At 57.3% G+C, this 19,090-nt stretch overlaps 2 protein-coding genes across 2 annotated transcripts; one reads left to right on the forward strand and one right to left on the reverse strand.

The window, feature by feature from the left end:
• The first annotated feature begins 682 nt into the window (after positions 1 to 682).
• PPIE (peptidylprolyl isomerase E) lies at positions 683 to 4,374 on the forward strand. Its single transcript, XM_074894317.1, has 10 exons — positions 683 to 762; positions 836 to 934; positions 1,074 to 1,117; positions 1,744 to 1,770; positions 1,968 to 2,049; positions 2,605 to 2,705; positions 2,831 to 2,954; positions 3,039 to 3,224; positions 3,816 to 3,958; positions 4,037 to 4,374. Exons 1-10 carry the CDS (start codon positions 732 to 734, stop codon positions 4,103 to 4,105), a joined length of 906 nt encoding a protein of 301 aa, XP_074750418.1. The 5' UTR covers positions 683 to 731; the 3' UTR covers positions 4,106 to 4,374.
• A 1,638-nt stretch (positions 4,375 to 6,012) lies between these two features.
• LOC141954626 (bone morphogenetic protein 8B-like) lies at positions 6,013 to 18,598 on the reverse strand. The gene is made up of 7 exons (XM_074894316.1): positions 18,175 to 18,598; positions 11,092 to 11,284; positions 10,308 to 10,456; positions 9,368 to 9,562; positions 8,628 to 8,707; positions 8,160 to 8,270; positions 6,013 to 6,779 (listed from the first exon to the last, which is right to left on the reverse strand). Exons 1-7 carry the CDS (start codon positions 18,596 to 18,598, stop codon positions 6,630 to 6,632), a joined length of 1,302 nt encoding a protein of 433 aa, XP_074750417.1. The 3' UTR covers positions 6,013 to 6,629.
• Between the last annotated feature and the right edge of the window lie 492 nt (positions 18,599 to 19,090).

A 19,090-nucleotide genomic window follows, 5' to 3' on the forward strand; every position in this document is an offset into this window, starting at 1 on the left:
TGATGGGCAGTTGTATGATTGGTAGATTAAAATTGTGATTTAATGGAGTTATTCTGCTTGTTAACTTTGGACAGTCACTGCTTTGAAGCTGCTGTGATAAAATTCTGCCACAGGCCCCGTATGCTGGCTCTGGTTAGTGTCTGAGTGGGTGCTGAATACAACTAAGCAGTGATCTAATAGAGGGTTTGGGAGGGGGTTTTCTGGTGAAGTGTAGAAGGGGTTTGACTCCCTTTTTCCTTGTCTGCTGGAGAGCAGAAGCTTTGCTGTTCTCTATATTTCTACGTTTAATGGTTCTGTTGTTTTATGCTCTGGAAGCGGCTGCTTTTGGCAAGGGGCTTGACAATCGCTTTGTGAACTCTTCCGGATCATCCTCCGGGATCAGAACGGTTGTAGCACGCAGTAATTCTGAAAGAAAGAGCAGTTGCCCCGGAGACTGCGGATGCTTCTGCCGAAGGACCAACCTTGTTTCCCCCCGCGGCGCACAGGCCTGCTCCCTCGCGGAACCGAGCCCCGGGCTGCGCGGGGAGGAGCAGAAGGGGGTGTCTGGCTGTTAGCGCTGCTCCGCCTGTCCCCTCGCCCTGCGGGCGGGCTGTGCCCCTCAGACGAGCGGGAATCCCCCTCGGCCCTGCGGTGAGGGGCTGCCCGCGGCGCGGCGGCGCTGAGCCCGGCCGGGGCGGGGAGGGCGGGCGCAGCCGCCGCTGGTTCCGGGGCGGGCCGGACCGCGAGGGAAGATGGCGGCCACCAAGCGGGTGCTGTACGTGGGTGAGTGCCGGGGCCCGGGCCCGCCCCGCGCGGCGCTGGGGGCCGCCGGCGCTGACCGCTGTCCGCCCCGCAGGCGGGCTGGCGGAGGAGGTGGACGAGAAGGTGCTGCACGCCGCCTTCATCCCCTTCGGCGACATCACCGACATCCAGATCCCGCTGGACTACGAGACGGGTGCGTGGCCGGGCCGCGGCGCCCCCGCTGTCCCCGCGGGGCGGGACAAGGCGGGGGGACGCGGGACCCGACGGCTGCCGGGTCGCCGTGGGGCCGGTGTGTGTTTGCTGCCCGTGACCGCTCGCTTCTCCCTCTCCAGAAAAGCACCGGGGATTCGCCTTCATTGAGTTCGAGCTGGCGGAGGTGAGAAGGGGGCAAATCCTTGGGCCCTCCTCTTCCTCGCCGGGCCTTGTCGGGCTGGATCCTCTTCCCAGTGGGGACGCTGCAGTTGATGGAAGCGGGCAGGGGGTCACCAGCCACAGCCTCGAATCTCTCTCCAGCAGCTGGAGCTACTGTTCCACCTTTCCCATTTTCCCATTTGCTTTTCTTATTTTCTTTTGGGCTGAAGCACGGCCACCGCCAGCCCACGCTGCTCCCCCGCTGCCCCTGGAGCTCAGCAGTGGTGGGGGGTTTCTTGGCGTCATGGGCAGCACAGGCTGTCATATATTTGCCATTTCATAATCTCTCCTGGGTTTCATACGCGAGATCTCTCCCCTTTTCCCAAATACTTTATGTAAGTGATAAAGCATCATACCTAAACCAGGTTTACTGGATCGGTTGTGGGAAGACAAACCCCAGACACTGGTTTGGATGTGGCTTTTGCAAGATCCATCAGTGCTTACCCCCCTGGAGTAGATGGGGTTTAGGAAAATTGCCCTTTGGCAATCTTTATTGCAACGAAATGCCGGGGCACGTGTACGCTGAGCCTCGCTTTTAAAGGCAGGGAGAGAAGAAACAGCAGTAATAATTTTCTTCTGCTTTTTTGGCAGGATGCAGCAGCAGCTATCGACAACATGGTACGGACCCCGTGTCCCCTCGCCCACGGAGACGTGTGGCTTTGCCGTCTTCCCGGTAGCACGGAGCGAGCCCCTGTGTGGCGTGGGCTGCACAGAGAAAGCAAGCTCTCTTTTCCTCTGACCTCTGCAGGGATTTGGGGGACACGGTGATTTTTTTTACCTTTTGGTGGGCTTTGTTTTGCTTTTCTCCTCTGCAGAATGAGTCTGAGCTCTTTGGCAGGACAATTCGTGTGAACTTGGCCAAACCAATGCGAATTAAAGAAGGATCATCCAGACCTGGTGAGTTGGTACCCGGGAGGGGAGAACATCCCTGTGGATGTTCAGAGCTTCGTGCATCAGCCTTTCTGCTTTCCCAGACCCCGAGGCTGCATCCTGCCTCCCATTTGCGGATCTTGAGGATCTGAGCAGCATCCTAATAACCAAAAATACTCCTCAAGTCCTTGGATGGAAACACTCTTGGCTGCACTTCTAATTGCCTTCCTGCCCTCTGACAGAGGACACGACACACACACGTGCCAGGCAAAATTACCCACACATCTGGCCACATCTGTAAAAGCAGATACCTGTAAAAGATACCTGCATGGGGGTACTTGCAGGGATCAGGCCATGAGCTTGCCCTGCCCTCCTCTGGGAGGGAGAAGAGATTACTTTCTCCCTTCTTTCCCCACACTCTGTCTTTTGGGGTATGCTGCTGCCCACTGAGTGCTCCCACATCTCGGGTGCAGTCTTGCTGCTGGTGCCGTGCTGTGCCCTGACCCATGCAGCCGCGTGCGTGCTCACACGTGGCCCTTCGGTTTGGTTCCTGTGCTCTGACCCTCCCTTTTGCCATCACAGTCTGGTCGGATGATGACTGGCTGAAGAAGTTTTCAGGAAAGACTTTGGAGGAAAACACAGAGGAGGGAGGAGCAGAGGCCCCCAAACCAGAGGTGCAGGAGGTAGGAAAAACAGCTGGAGCCATCTGTATCCTGCTGTCCCGAAGGCTGAGAGCATGGGGCCAGCTGTCTCTGGAGGCAGAGCAGAGGAATGCCATCTCAGCTTGCGTTTTTCTTTTCCTGCCCAGGGCGAGCCTCCTGCCAAGAAATCACGGGTCAACCCTCAGGTTTACATGGACATCAAGATCGGAAACAAACCTGCGGGGCGGCTGCAGATCCTCCTGCGCTCAGACGTGGTGCCTATGACCGTAGGTGAGGAGAGCGTCAGCCTCCCTGGCGTGGTGGCTTCCAGCTGCGATGCAGCTCTCACATCTCTCCCCCTTGCCCCCAAAACAGAGAATTTCCGCTGCCTCTGTACCCACGAGAAAGGCTTCGGCTTCAAAGGGAGCAGCTTCCACCGCATCATCCCCCAGTTCATGTGTCAGGCCGGCGACTTCACCAACCACAACGGCACCGGAGGCAAATCCATCTACGGGAAGAAGTTTGATGATGAAAACTTCATTCTCAAACACACGGGGCCAGGTAGAGCCACCTCCCCAGGCAGGGGCTGGAGAACAAAGTGGTTCAATATCATTTAAGGGCCACACTTGGGCTGCTCTGATCTAGACCGTGTTGATAGCAGCAGCCCTGAATGATAGTCTACGTTGGCCAAATGCTTCTGCCGCGGTGTGATCTGCTGCGTCATGTATCACCAGCATTCAGCAAGCAGAAATGCAACGTTCACTCTCCATCCACTGTTAATTTCCAGTATTACGTGATGGAGAAAGTTTCAAAGCTGCTTTCCTGTTTGATTTTAAAGGAGGAATGTCGCAGTGTGACTGTGAAAAGCAGCAAAAAGCAAGCAGGTTTATCTCCGTACAAACAGCTTTTCTATTACTGCAACTAAAAATAGATGAGCAATCTCTACCCCTTTCCACCTTCCGTGCTTGGAAGTGTTTCTCTCTTGAGATAATTGGTTTCCAGTAGTTCCTGTGGAGTTTAATATTCAGAGACTTTCTGAGAACCAGCAGCGTTTTGCAGGGCATGGGAGTGGGTTTGGGTTGAAGCCACGGCTCACCTGCTGGAGCTCATCGCTCCTTCTCCAGCCATAACAACTGCACTTTTTGATCACAGGGCTGTTATCGATGGCAAACTCTGGCCCGAACACCAACGGCTCCCAGTTCTTCATCACGTGCGATAAAACAGACTGGCTGGACGGGAAGCACGTGGTGTTCGGGGAGGTGACGGAGGGCATGGACGTGGTGCGGCAGATCGAGGTAGGTGCCGGCAGCGGGGTGGCCTGGGCAGACCTGACCTCCTTCCTGCCTTTAATTCCTGCTGCTCGTTTCTCAAAGGCTCAGGGCACCAAAGACGGGAAACCGAAGCAGAAGGTGATTATCTCGGACTGCGGGGAGTGCCCGTGAGCTCGGCTCTTGGAGGGGGCTGGCTGGGGTGACTCTGGCCCCCCAGCAGTGTCCAGCTCCTGTGGCTTCTGTCGAAATCCCCCTGCAAAGCTTCATGTGAGTGTGCCTGTGGGCGGCGCTGCGGGGCCCCGACCCGCCCAAGAGTCGATGGGGGGTAGATCGCTTCTCTGCCTGCCCTGTCCTCTGCTGCCCTGAGCGGGGCAGGGCTGATTCTGCTGCTGTGTTCCAGAAAGTATGTTTGGTAAAAATAAAACCTAGTTTTAAAAATACTGAGGACCTACCCCTGGCTGTTGAATTCTCCCCATGTGAGGATGGTCTTTGCTTTTGAGCAAAGATGCTTTTTTTTTGTGCCTTTGCTCTCATCTTCTCCCACCTGGTGCCTCCAGGGGAAGTTACCTGTGCCAGAGCAAGAAGAGCAGAGCTGAATCTGTCATGTTTTTTTCCACAGCAGGATCTTGTGGAGGTGTTTTGAGCATGTCCCGGGCTCTGTAGTGTCCTTTCCCAGCAGCAGAGGGAGGCAGGTCCCTGGCTGGCGGCAGTTTGCTGGGAAGCCAGCCTGCTCCATCTCCATTGAGAGGGAGGGCGTTTACTGGGATGTGTAAGTGGGAGAACAAGGTCTGGACAAGAAGCACCAGGAAAAGAAGAAACCCTTTGGGTGATAGAAGAAGAAAAAAAAAAAGATGAGGCTGTAGGAAGGGGTTTAATTTCCAAAATCTGGTTTGCAGAGCGGGAGAGCCGTGAACCTTTATAGTTCCCGTCAGTGGGTGGCTCTGGCCGTGCACCGGGAAGGTAACCGCAGCGTTGGAAAGTGATTGATTTGGGGTTTCCTAGGAAATGGTGTCACTGGGTACTTCTGGGAACGGGTGTTGGTGGGGAGGAAGGGATGTGTGGTTTTGAGCTCGCGCAGGCGTTGGCAGGAGGGCTGGGGCTGCCCGGGCAGAGGGGAGGGTCAGGGGTGCGGGGCCGGGGTGTAGGGGATGTTTTTAAGAGCTTGTGCGATTGGGGATGTTCGGTTTTGCCAACCCAGCTGCTCACAGATCAGGGGTGTTTCTTTTCCATAACAGACACTGCGTTGCTTGTACTCACTTGCTGTTTTTCCACGCTGTTTGGGGGTCGTGCATTGCCCTACAACGGGGACAAGGTGAGATATGGGCACTCAGACGTGATACCGGACAAACAGACAAACCAACCCAGCACTTGCCCTCCTCAGTCCCTTTTTGCTGTTTAAATCTCACATTTTTGAAGGCAGTCTGTGCAAACACCTTCAGCCACACCTGAACCAGGGAGAGCCCTCGCTCCAGGGGTAGCTGAGGGAAGCCCTGGGCTTTCTCTCTGCAGAAGGCACCACGTTGCACGGAGCTACGATTGCATCCTGAGCTGGATTTCATGTGAAATTAGTCAGCAGATAAAATCTTTCCAAAGAAGCGAGACCTTTTCTCAGGAAGCTGGGCATCGGCAGGGAGCAGATCTTTCTTATTTTGGTGGGTTTACTGGGATTTTTTCCTTTGCGTTCGGCTAAGCCAGGTTCATTATTTGTTTAGTGACGCAAGGTTCCCCGGGTACCCGCGCTGAGCAGCAGGCCAGGCCGTTTCCTTTTAAAATCACAGCAAATAAGTAACTTAATTGTGCAAATAGCACAGGGAAGCTGCCTGGGGCCGGTGCGGTCGCAGCCCCGTTGTGAGCCCACAGGAAGCATCCACCGGTGAGCACAGCCGCTCTCCTGGCTGGGGAGACACAGCCTGACCTAAAATTCACATCACAACAGTTTGGCAGGGCTCGTTTTCAAGCAAATAGGTACAATTTTAGCCGATCCTGTGTATTTTTTCATTGCGAAATCCCGTCCGCCCAACAGAGCACTGCTGTGCCGTGACATTTATTAAAAAACAAAGAGCAAGAGAAACTACGTGTTTACTTTCCAAACTAGGCGTTTATTTTATAACAGAGTTGTAGCTCAATATGGAGATTTTTTTTTTTTTTTCCAACTGGCTGAGTTTTGTGAACTTTAAGTAAACAGGAGCGGGTTAGTCAGCCAGCTATTTAATTGGCTGACGGTGTTTTCATTAAAGGAATTAAAAGCGCTGGGTAGAGGTGGGTTAGTTAGACATACACGGCTAGAAACAACCCCAGAGCAACTCGGACGCCGCCTCCCTTGGCCTAATTACCCTTCAGCCCAAACTGCCTCCACCGGAGACTGCAGCAGCCTGTGAGCCAGCAGCGTGAGGGGAAAACACATCAGCCACGAACAAAACAGACACGGAACCAGCCACAAATCCTCTTTCCTATATATATATATATGTATATATGTATGTGTCTCATTAAGTGTGGTAAGAGAATAAAAGTTTTATATTATTTACATCCACTTCTAGGAAGGGGTGGGAGGGATTTAATCTTACTATTTATTATTATTAATGGACTTCGCTATGGTGCAGCCCATGAAATTCCTCTTCCACACACGCAGCAGAAACCCAGTGTCACATTGCTCTGGCGGGGACGGGATGGGATGTTCAGGGATGGGACCCGGCCGTCAGTGGCAGCCACAGGATTTCACCACCATGTTGCGATGCTTCTTGAGGATGACGTTGTTGTTGCTGTCGTAGTAGAGGACGGAGGTGGCGCTGAGCTTTGTGGGGGCACAGCACGCCTTGGGCACGGCCTCGGGCTTCATCAGGTGGACCTGGGGGATGGATGGAGCCTGTGAGCACCAGTGAACGTGGCTCTGGGCAGAAGAAAAAGCATCAACCAGCTCTTAACTGCAAAAAGCCTGGGTGAATGGGGAGATTATTTCCAGCTTTTTGCAAAAATATTTATTCTAAACTCTGGGCAGTCCTCGTTGCAGTTTATATTGGATCGGGGCTCGTGGCACCATGTGGGCCAGGCAGCCCCTTCGTTAATTTGGGATTTCTGGGCCCTTTTCTCACTGTAAATAGGCAAACGGCTAAAAAAAAAAACTCAGGGCAATGCGGGTCTCATTCCTGTGTGGGTGGGGGGTGCTGGATGCTGTTGCAATAGAGATTCTCCTTCAGGGCTCAGTGCCGCCCCAAATTTAACGCACTGCACTAAAAATTACACAACACCTCTCTGAACACAACTGTCCTTCGGCTGGTTCATCCCCTGCTCCGGACACGCGTTATCCCGGTAATTCACTGTACAGCAGGAGCTGGGAGGCTCACAGGCCTCTGGACAGACTCAGCCCTTGCTGGCTTTACCCGACATGTGCGATTAATTTATTGCAGGGGCAGCCGAGCTCTCCCAGTTCGGAAGTCCGGTGTTTTTGCTGTCAAACCCTGCTATTTGCAGCACAGGCCGGGGCTGGCACAGCTCCCCAGCTGCGTTTGCCCCGGCGCTTCCCAGAAGGGCCGGATCCGGGCGCCAGGTGATTCACATCCTGCCCAAACGGCTCCGTTTCGGGAAGAGTGTTGGGTTTAGGGTTGATGGGTGGGTGTAGGGGGAAGGGGACCCCTCCCCACTGCTGCCAGGATCATGCCCAGCCCCGGATGGGGCCTCTAGCAGCTTCGTTAATGCAAAAATTAAACCCCGCCAGGCGACACCTTCAAAGGCTCGGCCAAGGACTCGGCGCTCCCTGTAATTAACCGCGAACACCAGAGCTGGTGTGAGTCTGCCATTGGGAAATCAAACACTCACAGGGCAGGAAATTCCAGAAATTAAAGCACCGGCTGGGATGTGGGGTGGGTTTGGGAAAAATGGGGCATTAAAGCCTTCCTGCTTGGAATATGCTGAGCCCAACATTTGGATGCTGAGCTGCAGCGGTGCTTCGTGGGACCTCGGACCAAACCCTTGCGCACAGCTGGTGAGGAGGAGGATGCACGGGTGACGCGATGCCCTTCCCCACCAGCGGACAGGGCAGCACCCATCCAGGTGGGCACGCACCCTCCGGCGCTTTAGAGGGAGCTGGAGCTAAACTGCACCCTCTGACCTAAATGTTTTCAAACCAAGACATGCTCAGCCCCAAATCCATCTCTTCATCAGGCTCTGACTGCTCCCGCAGGGCCCCCACTGTCCCCCCCCCGGGGCTGCCATCGCACGTTGCACTGACCAGGGACTGCAGGATGGCATGGTTGGTGGCGTTCATGCAGGAGTCCAGCGGGAAGGCACACTCCCCCTCGCAGTAGTAGGCTGAGTACCCCTGCGGGGCGATCACCCAGTCCTGCAAAAAAAAAAAGGGTTTCCACCAGTTACACCATGGGCTTCACCCTTTCTGTGCCCCTTCATCCATTCCCCACCTGCAAAAACAACCCAGCCGGCTCCTCCCCGGGCGGCCGTGCCAGCAGCAAGGGTTTATGTTGATTTTTCGGACTGAGCCATGAGTTGTTCAGGGTCACTGGTGGGGTTTGGGGTTGTGGCAGTTCATGTTTGCCTTCCCCGCGCCCAGCTGCCCTGCACGGCTGCAGATCGCTTTATGGGCAGGAGAAGCCAGGCTGGGGAGAGCCCGGGGGGGGAGGACAATGGGTTTTGTTTTGGGTTTTTTTTTTTTTTGCATTTACTTCTCCCAGTAGACAAGTACCAGCCAGCCGAGGTCCTGAAAGCTGACGTAGAGCTCGTGGCGCCGGCAGACCTGCCGCCCGTCCGCGGCGTGGACATCGTCTGTGGGAGAAGGGGACAGGCAGCATCAGCCCCGTGGTGTCAGCATCCCGCTCCCCCCACTGCAGCCATCCCCGCTCAAGGGTGGGACCGAACCCGCACACTCAGGGTTAGGCCAGAGGAACAAGAGAAGAGAAGCCTCCGTTGTTGAACAAAGGGAAAAGAAGCTTCAGACCAGCCTGAAAGTTAATGCTCCCACATCAGGACAAGGGGATTCAGCCTGGGAAGGGCTAAATCCCAGCTCTGCTCACAGAGGATTGGCTTCGAGGGTTTCCCAAGCTCAGTGGGTTTGGGAGAGCCGGGGCTTTCTGCTCCCCTCCTGCCTGAGCAGCTTCCCAGGGCCGTGACACCCTCCTGGGGCGATGCCCTTCCAGGGTGGCTTCAAAGCCAAGAGCAAGGATGCGAAAAGTCCAATATTTAGGTATTCTGAAAACCCCACCTAACACCACTGCCATGAGGGCATTCGCCCCAGACCCCCTGCACCTCCCAAACTGCAAACAACCCCAATCTTAAAAACCCAGAGCGCTTTGCTCTGCTTCCCTTGGGGCCAAAACTGGGAGTTCTGACAGGGCAAGGCACTAACAGAAGGTCCCTTGACCATGGTGGCAGCAGAGCCCGGTGTTTTCCATAGGGACGGCTTCTTGCCAAAGCTCTTTTTCTTACCAAAAATTCCCGGCAGCTTGTTTGGATGCGGGAGGTCGTTCGTCTTCTTGGGCTGCCGCCTCCTCGGGGGCTTGGCCGCCCGTGTAACGCGCGTGGGGCCGGGGCTCGCCCGGAAAAACGTCACCATGAAGGGCTGCTTGGAGCGGGGTCCCCGGCGCCCCAAGAGCCCTGCCGAGCCCGGGTCAACACTGTGCCCTGCAGGGACGGGACCACGCAGCAGTTTACTCTCAGAATGAACTCATTTGGTTAAAGCAAAGAGAAAAAAAATACAGGCAATTTGCAGCAGAGAGCTGTGGTTTCAGCATGCCAAGTGGCTGCCCCCACCCCGGCACTCCCATTCTGCTGTTGCCCACCAGGAGGGTGCGTGATGGGCAGCTCGCAGGGGTGGTACGGCCTCATCCTGCCCGGCCATCACTGTCCCATGGTCACATAGAGCCAGTCAGGGATTAAAACCAAGTGAGACCCAAGAGACTGATTATCCCCTTTTGCCACTGGGGAGGAAAGCTCGGTGTGCTGGGAGGGAAGGGGGTGGATGGGGCATTCATGGCTACGCTTCCTCCCCGCCGTGGGAGCAGAGATGCTCTTTGTGCCCCTCAGCACCGTGCCTGCGCACATGCAAAAGGCACCATTGGAGCAGATTTGATCCCGTGGTGAGAAGAGGGTTAATCCTCCAGCACACACACAGGAGGATCCCTCCAGGTAAGGAGTTCATTAAGTGCTAATGGGGTTATTACAGCCCACACCAGGAACCCCATTAGCATGAATGCCTTTGGGAGGCTTCTTGCCTGCAAACCCAACTGACTTCTGGCACCTGCAATTCTCCATCACAGCTGGAAATTTAAAATTGCAGCAAGACGAACCCCACCCGTGGTGGCACCAAGACGACTCCAGTTCCTGGGGATTTGGCCCCAAACGCTGCTGGTAGGTTAGGCAGGCTTACCATCATCCGTCTCCACGTAGAGTCGCAGCCCCAGGTTGTATTTCCGATCCACTAACCAGTGGTTGCTGGCGGCCGTGACGTCAAACACCAGCCAGCCCTCAGTCCCGGCACGCAGGTCCTGGACATCCAGCAGGAACAGGTCAGACTCCCTGTGGAAATGGGGAAAAAAATGAGCAGGTGAGTAACAGTACCCAAAGGGCACCAGCACCAGCGATAATTCAGGGAAATGACTCCTCGGTGCTTGTGTCTGTACAGGTCCTGGCACAGCAGGGTCAGGATGGTGGCTCCTCGTGCCTCTGGCTGTGCCGGACATAATAGTGACACCCTGGCAGCTGCCCTGGGAAAAGCATCCTCCCAGCCCCGGCCGAAAAGTGAGGTGTGGCATTGCCCGGTGGGAAAGCGTGGGAACAGCCGCTGCGGCGGTGCTGCTTCCCTCGGCGTTTGCATGGTGGTGGGAGGGGAAAGTGCTGGGGCTGGTGCTTACGGGGGGCCCCATCCCCATCTTCATCCCCATGACCTTCATTCCCATCCCCATATCTTCATCCTCATCCCCATATATTCATCCTCATCCCCATGACCTTCATTCCCATCCCCATATCTTCATCCTCATCCCCATATCTTCATCCTCATCCCCATATCTTCATTCCCATCCCCATATCTTCATCCTCATCCCCATATCTTCATCCTCATCCCCATCCTCATCCTCATTCCCATCCCCACAATCTCCAACCCCATCCCCATCCTCATTGCCCCCTGTCTCCACCCCCATCCCCATCCCCATCACCTGTTGGAGTGCTCGGCGGCGATCTCGTAGATGCTGACATGGAGGGTGTTGTTGGCGTGGCGAGTTACACCCCGCGCCTTGTAGATGCGAAACTCGGCGGCCGTCACCGACTCGCCCGTGGGCACCTGGGTCAGGTCGAACCTGAACTCCTTCCAGTACGGCTTCGGGGAGAAGATGTCCCGGTCCTGCTCAACTGTGGGGCAAAGGGATCAGGGAGGGCTGTGCGCGGCTGCCGTGGCCTTTGCTGCACCACCAGCCACCCCGATGAGCTGATCAAAGCCTGAAGCCCCCCGCCAAGTCCCACCGACCCAAATTGCCCCCGATTTGGGGACAAACCCCACTGGCTTCGGGCCCCTCACTCCGCTGAGCTCTTGGCTGCTGCTGCAAACTCCCATCTCTCCTCTCTTAAGAGTTTTAATTTTTAGCCACACCTCCCCCGTTTTTGCACAATCCCCCCCGACTTTATTTTGCTGTAAACCCACCAGCCTTCCAGCGCTCTTTCTTTACTATTAATTAAAAAAAAAAAAATAAAAAGCACAAAGGCTTGGCTGCAGTGGGAGCACAGAGAGGCTGCCCCTCATGCTGCAGTTTAGCGGCTGCATCCCTTTGCACTTCTCCAAACGGTGAAAAACCCACCCAAAAAGCTGAGCTTTGGGATCAGTGGGACCGTCTGGCGCAGGAATTGGGGATTTTGCAAGCTCTTCTGGCAGGAGGAGCTTGGGGGACAAAATCTGGACAGCCCAGGGCTTGCTGGGACCATCGCTGGGAGTCACAGGTCCCCTCACCCACAGGCTTTGGGCTGCTGAAATTAAAGATTTTCAGCCTATGCAAGACTGAGGTGGGGGGGATTGTCAGGTCACCACTCTGCAAAAATAAAACCTCGCTTTCCTCTGACAATACCTACTTTCTGCAGAAATCCAGAACATGTTAGGAAAGGAAAAATCTGGTGATTAATTTTTTTAAGTCCATAAAGAAAAAAACACTGTCTTTACAGTAATGCAGCCCCACACAGTTTCTCTAATATGTAATTATTTTCTTCAAATTGTTCTTTAAAAATCTTCCAAGCTGCCATGACTGAATATAATTAAAGTGATTAAAGCTCCTCCTGCTTCAGGCACAAAAGCAATGTAACAAATCTGACCCAGCGCTTACTTTTTAAAATAAACCAAACAAATAATTAAATAACTAAAAAAGCACGTTTTAAATGCAATTTTTAACCCATTCTGGGGGGAAACACATTCCAAATTCAATACACCATAAAGTTGCCATCCCTGTTTATATGGGGGGAGCAGCACGGCGCACCCCTCCAAACCGAATGTTGAGATTTTAATTATGCATCTGCAGGTCTTTTTTTTGCCTTCTTTTTTTTTTTTTTTTTTTCCCTTTTTTTTTTTCTTTTTTAAAACCCCACATTCCCTCCAGCTACTGGGCTCACCACAAGTTATGTTATAAAAAAAGCCCGGGGCCAGGCGGGCAGGGGCGGATGCGGAGAGCGCTTCCTGCTCCCGTGGAGAGGCCGCCCGGCCGGCGGCCAGCTGTGGGCAGGAGGATGCTGCCGGGAGCTGGATCTGGCCGATGCACCCCCTTGGGGGACACACACCAGCCCCCCAACCCCGCTCCAGCCCCTTGGGCTCTTTTGTGCTTTTCCATTTCTTCTACCAACCCATCACTGATGGTTTAACACTCCAGGGCCATCAAAGATGCTGCTGAAGCCACCGATGCCTCATGGCTCTTGCAAAATCCTTAAATCCCCCCAAAACACAACCAGAGGAATCACCTCTTTTTTTCTAATCACTCATAAACCCCCCGTGGGAGGTCCTGCAGTCGATCCAGCAGTGACCAAGGTACAAAACAGCGTCCCCTTGGGTTTTTTTGGTCACCTGGGTATTTCATGGGTCACCCCTTTGCTCCCCGGCATCAGGCGAGACCCAACCAGACTAAACACGAGCTCAGAAATCATCGTGTCTTCAACAAAACGAAGCTACGGGTGGACCTTCAGCCAGGGAAGGGCAGAGGGGAGTTTTGTGGCAGAGCCAAGGAGGTCACAGGGACCCAGCAACACAGAAAAAAGACCCCAGGGTGATTTTTGGCCCTGGAAAAGGGTGAAAACCTTTGCTAAAGAAGCAGTTTGTTATGAATCTTCCAATCTATGTGCTGTGGAGGTGATGGAGGAGTCCGAAGCTGAAGGCAGAGGGGGGTGGGCTTGTGGGGACACCCAGGAGTACCCGGTCAGGAATGAGAAAGGCTAAATGGGACCACAATTAGATCTGCACCTTGACGAACCAAATGATCCAGACTTAATATCCAGCTGCCTAGTATTTGAGGTGAGAGACTAGCAGGAATCCCTGCTTTCTCCCCCATTTTGTGGAGCAGAAGAAGGAACCCCCTTGGAAGGACAGGACCAAGGGTGAAGCATCCTCTCCAGTGCCAACACGGGGTTAGTGGGGCAGAGGCGGGCGATGGGGGTGGGACTGGCTGCACGGCAGTTCAGCAAACAGCACCCCGGGGTGACGATCAGCAGGCTGGAGGAGGTTCCACATCGCCCTGGTTTCTGGCAAAATTATAAACAGCTGCAAAATGACGACCGCGCAGCGAGGGAGCGCGTGTCGCATCCCGAAAGCACTCGGCGCCCTTTGGCCAGGCAGAAAAGGGGGTGCTCAAATGCTGCTGGTGATGGGGGTGCGCGGGCGATGGGCCCTCCCCGGCTGCGAGCCCGTCGCGCCTGGGAAGCTGCTATTGATTCGAGGCGGGTTGACTCAGCCGCACCACCAACCCTCAATTATCTGTGGGCGGATTATCCGGATTGTGGATGAGACACACTAAAAAAACCCAACCCAAGCTCTTTGGTCTCTTTGCCCCCTCCTTTGGCATTTACTGTCTCACCCCTAAGAGCTGCTGCATCTTTCCCCAAAGCTGAATGCCACGACTATGCCGTGTACTCCCACCACTCCAAAAAAATAATTAAAAAAAAAATTATATACATACATAAATGGCTGTGGGGCCGTGCAAGCCCTGGCTCCAGCTGGGCTGAGCCCTGCCGTGTGCCCCAGCCCCTGCGTGCTCCAGATCTCGTCCCAGAGATGGGGCGACGGGGCCGCCTGCCCTTCGTCCTGCTCCCCAGGTTATTTTTAGCTGCACTTTTTCATTGTAAACTTTCTCTGTTTCTATAAACTGTGCATCAGTCATAATTACTGGTCCTGGCTGCTCCCAATGGTCCCCATGATCATTTCAGACACTAAATTAAAAGGAAATGCCAGGATATTCAACCACATCAAGTGCTCTGAATCCTAAAATAGGTTTAAAGGAGATGCAGGGAAGATGCTATCCTTTACTTGCAAGCAGGAAAAAAATAAGTTCCGGCGGCTTTCTGAAGTGGGGAGAGATTTAGGAGTTATCCGCAGTGCTGTGAAATGCAGCCGAGCCTCTGCCAGGCTCCCACTTTGTCTCACGAGCGCTTCCTCCATCCTCCTGAGATGAACCTGCAGGACACGGGGCTCAGCACTGGGCACCCCCAGCCTGGCTGCATGTGGCTGCTTGGCCCCCAACTTGCATCCTCCCCTGCTGCCCCAGCCCTGCAAACAGCCAGCTGAGAGTCGCAGGGGCTTTTCTTCGCGAAGCTTTCCCCATTGCAAACACGCACGGTGGGTGCATACAGAGCACCCACACCTCTGCACGGGCTCGTCCCGCTCCGCCACACCTCCCTTGTGTCTCTCGCCCTCTCTGGCAGACCCACCATGGACACCCGGAGGTGCAAACGGCTGCAAAATGAAGTCAAGCGTGGGAAAATCCTGAGCCTGCTGCTGACAGAGCACCTGCCTGGCCACCGAGGCCAGTGCGGGGAGCGGAGCAGCACACCCCAACTCCCTGGCTAAATTAAAGAGGTTGCCGTGAGCTCCCACCCCGCGCGATGGCTCCTCGCAGCACCCAGGGCACTGCAGCCCTTTTCGCAAAGGTGCGCTGCCTTCCTCCCCCTGCGCTCCCTGGGAAGCACACCCGGTGAAGCCAGGGCTTGCCAGAAAGATGTCAGGCCATGGGCAGAGCTGCCCCACGGCTTCATCCAGACGGGCCGCAGGGGGGGTTCGGCCACATCCCGGGGCAGCGGCAGATGCTGGCGAGGGAAAGGGAGGACGAGTGTGTTGTGGTGCCGACGAGCGGTGACGGGGGGCTCGGGCACGCTGCAGCTCTGCGAGCTTCCTCCTCACCTTCCCGTTACAAACCTCTCTGCTCCGTGATTATACCCTGTGCGTAACCGTGACTCACAGCTGGTGGCTCAGCCCCGGCCGAGAAGAAATCTCAAAGCCCATCCTTACCCCAGGCTTAAAAATACAACCCACCTGACTCCTTCAGCACAGAAATAGCACGGGTCAGGTTTATATGAAATGTTTTATCTTCGTGCCGAGAGGCAGCGAGCAGGACGGGATGGGTGGATCCATCATCACCAAACCCAACTGAAGGTGCCCAGTGGCCACCCACGGCCTGGAGGCCCTCGTGGCCTCCGGCCCCAACACTTGCCCAGGCCAGCAGGCAGGCAGGGTGCTCTGCCCGCCCAAACCAGGACGTGTTTGTGCGCCGGGGAGGTTTGTCATTCCCCCTTCCCAGGAAAAAGGTGTGCCGTTGGGAGCCGCGCTCCGGCCCGGCTCACACAGCCCTACGTGGGGTGGCTGCGAGCAACGAGGTCCAAGTGCCCAATGGAGCACCGACTTACCCCATTTGCATGCCCCATCAGGGTAATTGTGCAGCAAATTATGCATGCAAATGAAAGTTAGCCTTCTCCCACAAAAATTTATTTAATTAACATGAAGGGGCTGACGAAGCCGCAGAAATCAAAGCCATTCAAATTGAAGGCTGGAACTGTGCTCCCCAACTTTCCCGGCTGCTCCAGGAGCACCGGGAAGGGGAGCGGCACCAGCACCCCTGCGCCAGCACCGACCCCTCCCAGGAGGCTCCCCCAGCCCCCCCAAACATCCCACCCTCGGCTCTCATCAAACCTGGCCATTTTAAAGCACTTTTTGGTGCTTTTGTGTTGAGTGTTGAGGGGAGCTGGGATTTGGTGCCTCAGTGTCGCCTCCCTTGGTCCCGGCTTCCCTGGGATGCTGAGCCCCCACATCCTCAATGTAGATGGGTGCTGGGTGCCTGCTCCCCTGGGCACCCCTGAGCACCACCCAGAGCAGCAGGATCTGTCCCAGGGAGCTCCCTGGCCTCTTTACACCCACATGTGGCAGAGGGGATGCAGGAAAGGATGGAGAGGACTCAGGAGACGCCGTCAGAGCCCTCGCTCACCCATCCCTCCTCCCGAGGGTGCAGGTTGCCTCCCTGCCCGGGATCCCTGGGGAGGGTTTCTCCCCATTTTCAGAGCACTGGTTGTGGGGGACCCCGTGCAGGGCCTGGAGGGGTACAGGGGAGGTGGTGCTCTCCTTTGGCAGCGAGGCGCAGCAGCCAAATCCAGCCCTGCTCTGAAGAGGCATCCCCAAGCCCGAGACACCAGCCCTATCTGTGGCTCACGGGCCAGGACGCTGGTCCGTGCCTACGAACACCCCCAGCCTTGGCACAGATGCTCCCCAAAAGCTTTGTGCTCAGCCTGGAGAGGGACACCCGAACACCCCTTAAAGCAGTGAGCAGAGGCAGGGAAAAGCTGCGTATCCAAACGCCTGGTCTGTGCATCCCGCTGGGTTCAGGCCACCCCAGTGCCTGCGCATTTTGGGGGGGACCCCTCGCACCCCGAGTGCTTGTGGCCCCGCTGATGCTGGCTGGAAATAGCTCTGCTTTCGCTGCCGCTCACGCAACCGCCTGGAAATAGGACGGTGGCTGGAGCCTGGCATTGCTCAGTAACCAGCTGGACGGGATTCCAGCAATAATTAGCAACCTTGAGGATTTTATTTTGAACCGTGATTCAGTGTCCCACCGCGGGTAATTCGGTCCACCCTGCTGCTGGCACGAGAGAGCCGCTGTCCTGCCCCGCTCGCTCCGCAACCAGGTCACGTCTGCCCACCGAAACGGGGAGTGCAGGGTGGGCGACGCAGCTCCCTGGAGCGGGACGAGCCCGTCTCATCCCACGGTGCTTCCCAGCCTCCCTTGGAGAATTTGGGGGAAGCAGCCCCGTTTATTGCAACTCGGGGACAAGCTTGCCCAGTTGTCCCAGCTTGGTCCCAGCCCTCAGCCCACCCTCGCTGCACGACTCCCCCCGTCTCCATCGTCACTTTTTGAAGCGGAGCTGAGTTTTGTGCCGAGGCCCTGCCAGGGCCCGCAGCGGCTCTCTCCCAGCACCCAGGGTGCAGCCCCAGGGCCACCGCGTCCCCTCCCGCGGTTATTAATTTCAGCTCTGGGCAAAAGAGGCTTTTCTCAACAGGGGAGCACGGAGAAAGCACCCGGGACTGGGGGATGCTCGGAGCTGTCGGTACAACAGCTACAGTCCGCGGCCAGAGTCCGGGCCAAGGTCCAGGTTTGGGTCGGGGTCAGTTCAGTGGCCCGGGCTGAGCTGGCAGCGGGGGCTCCGTGTGCTGCTCCCCGGTGCTCCCCCGGTGCCTGCCCGGTGCTCCCCGGTGCTCCCCGGTGCTTCCCCGATGCCTCCCCGGTGCTGTGGGTGACGACCCGGAGCTCGGCCCCCGGTCCTGCCCGTGCGCTCCGGTCCCCCCGGTGACCCCCGCAGGTTCCGGTCCTGCCCGTGCGCCCTGGTAAGCTCCGGTCCTCCCGGTCCTGCCCAAGCCGTTTGGATCCTGCCCGTGTGTCCCGGTCCCCCCTCTTGCTCCGGTGTCTCCGGTGAGCCCCGGTCCTGCCCAAGTCGCCTAGATCCTGCCCGCGCGTCCCAGTCCGCCCGGTGCCTCCGCAGGCTCCGGTCCCTCCGCACGCCCCGGGAGGCTCCGGTCCCTCCGATGCGCCCCGGTCTCCCCGCAAGCCCCGATCCCCCGGTGTCCCGGCAGGCTCCGGTGCTTCCAGCGTCCCGGGAAGCTCCGGTCCCTCCGGTGCGCCCCGGTCCCCCCGGTGCCCCGGCAGGCTCCGGTGTTTCCAGTGCCCCCGATGCCCCCGCACTCCCCGGTGCCCCCCGATGTCCCCGCACGCCCCGGTGCCCCCCGGTGCCGCTCTCACCCATGTTGACGAGACTGACGACGGTGTCGGCGCGGCTGACGACGCTGCCGGGCGGCGGGCTCTGGGTGCTGAGCCCGGTAAGCACCGGCCGCGACACCGCCGCCTCCTCCTCCTCCTCCTCCGCCTCCTCCTCACCGGCCACGGCGTGGTAGAGATCCAGCATGAAGAGCGGCGCGGCGGCGGCGGGGGTGCGGGCGGGGGCCCGGGGCCGCGGCCGGCCGGGCAGCCCCAGCACGGCCAGGATCTCCCGCTGCACGTCCCGCCGCTCGCCGCCGCTCAGCCGCCGCTGGAGGAAACCGGCGGCGTGGAGGCGGCGGCGGAGGACGCTGCCGTTGCCCAGCTGCCAAAGCACCGCGGCCGCCCAGAGCAGCGCCAGGGCCCGCCACGGACCCCGGCCCGCCGCCGCCCCGCGCCCCGGCCCCATGGCACCGCCGCCGCCGCCCGGGCCGCGCCCCCCCCTCCCACCCCCCCCACCCCCCCCCCCCACCCCCCCCAGCCCGGTGCGGTGCGGTACGGCCCCGGGCACGGGCACGGTCCCGGCCCCGGCCCCGGCCCGCCCCGGCGGGGCGAGGGAAAGGGACGGTCCACGCCGGCGGCACCGCCCCGGCCACGGCTCCGGGACGCCCCGGCCCTCCCCGCCCCGCGGGAGCCTCCCCTGGGGGTGCGCACCCCTGTGGGCATCCAGACCCACGGACATACACCCCCCACTGACACCCAAACCCACGGGCACCCACCCCTAGGGATGCTCAGCCTTATGAGCACCCGAAGTTTGGATGCTCATCCCCGTGGGCACCCACCCCTATTGACACCCAGACCCGTGAACACCCCCCTTATGGATACTCACCCCCACTGACACCCAAACCACAGGCACCCACCCCTACAGATGCTCACCTTTGTGAGCACCCAAACCCTTGGA

Source organism: Strix uralensis, chromosome 25 (assembly GCF_047716275.1).
Source record: "Strix uralensis isolate ZFMK-TIS-50842 chromosome 25, bStrUra1, whole genome shotgun sequence".
In the NCBI taxonomy this organism is placed as follows: Eukaryota; Metazoa; Chordata; class Aves; order Strigiformes; family Strigidae; genus Strix; species Strix uralensis.

What these genes read in the sequence shown, in the direction of transcription:
- LOC141954626 (XM_074894316.1), bottom strand. Translation starts at nt 18,598, where the DNA reads ATGGGGCCGGGGCGCGGGGCGGCGGCGGGCCGGGGTCCGTGGCGGGCC. An exon ending in CGTCAGTCTCGTCAACATGG is followed by an intron (nt 11,285 to 18,174) that starts GTGAGAGCGGCA and finishes TTTGCCCCACAG; the next exon opens with TTGAGCAGGACCGGGACATC. An exon ending in GCCGCCGAGCACTCCAACAG is followed by an intron (nt 10,457 to 11,091) that starts GTGATGGGGATG and finishes CCATTTCCACAG; the next exon opens with GGAGTCTGACCTGTTCCTGC.
- PPIE (XM_074894317.1), top strand. Translation starts at nt 732, where the DNA reads ATGGCGGCCACCAAGCGGGTGCTGTACGTGG. An exon ending in CAAGCGGGTGCTGTACGTGG is followed by an intron (nt 763 to 835) that starts GTGAGTGCCGGG and finishes TCCGCCCCGCAG; the next exon opens with GCGGGCTGGCGGAGGAGGTG. An exon ending in CCAAACCAGAGGTGCAGGAG is followed by an intron (nt 2,706 to 2,830) that starts GTAGGAAAAACA and finishes TTTCCTGCCCAG; the next exon opens with GGCGAGCCTCCTGCCAAGAA.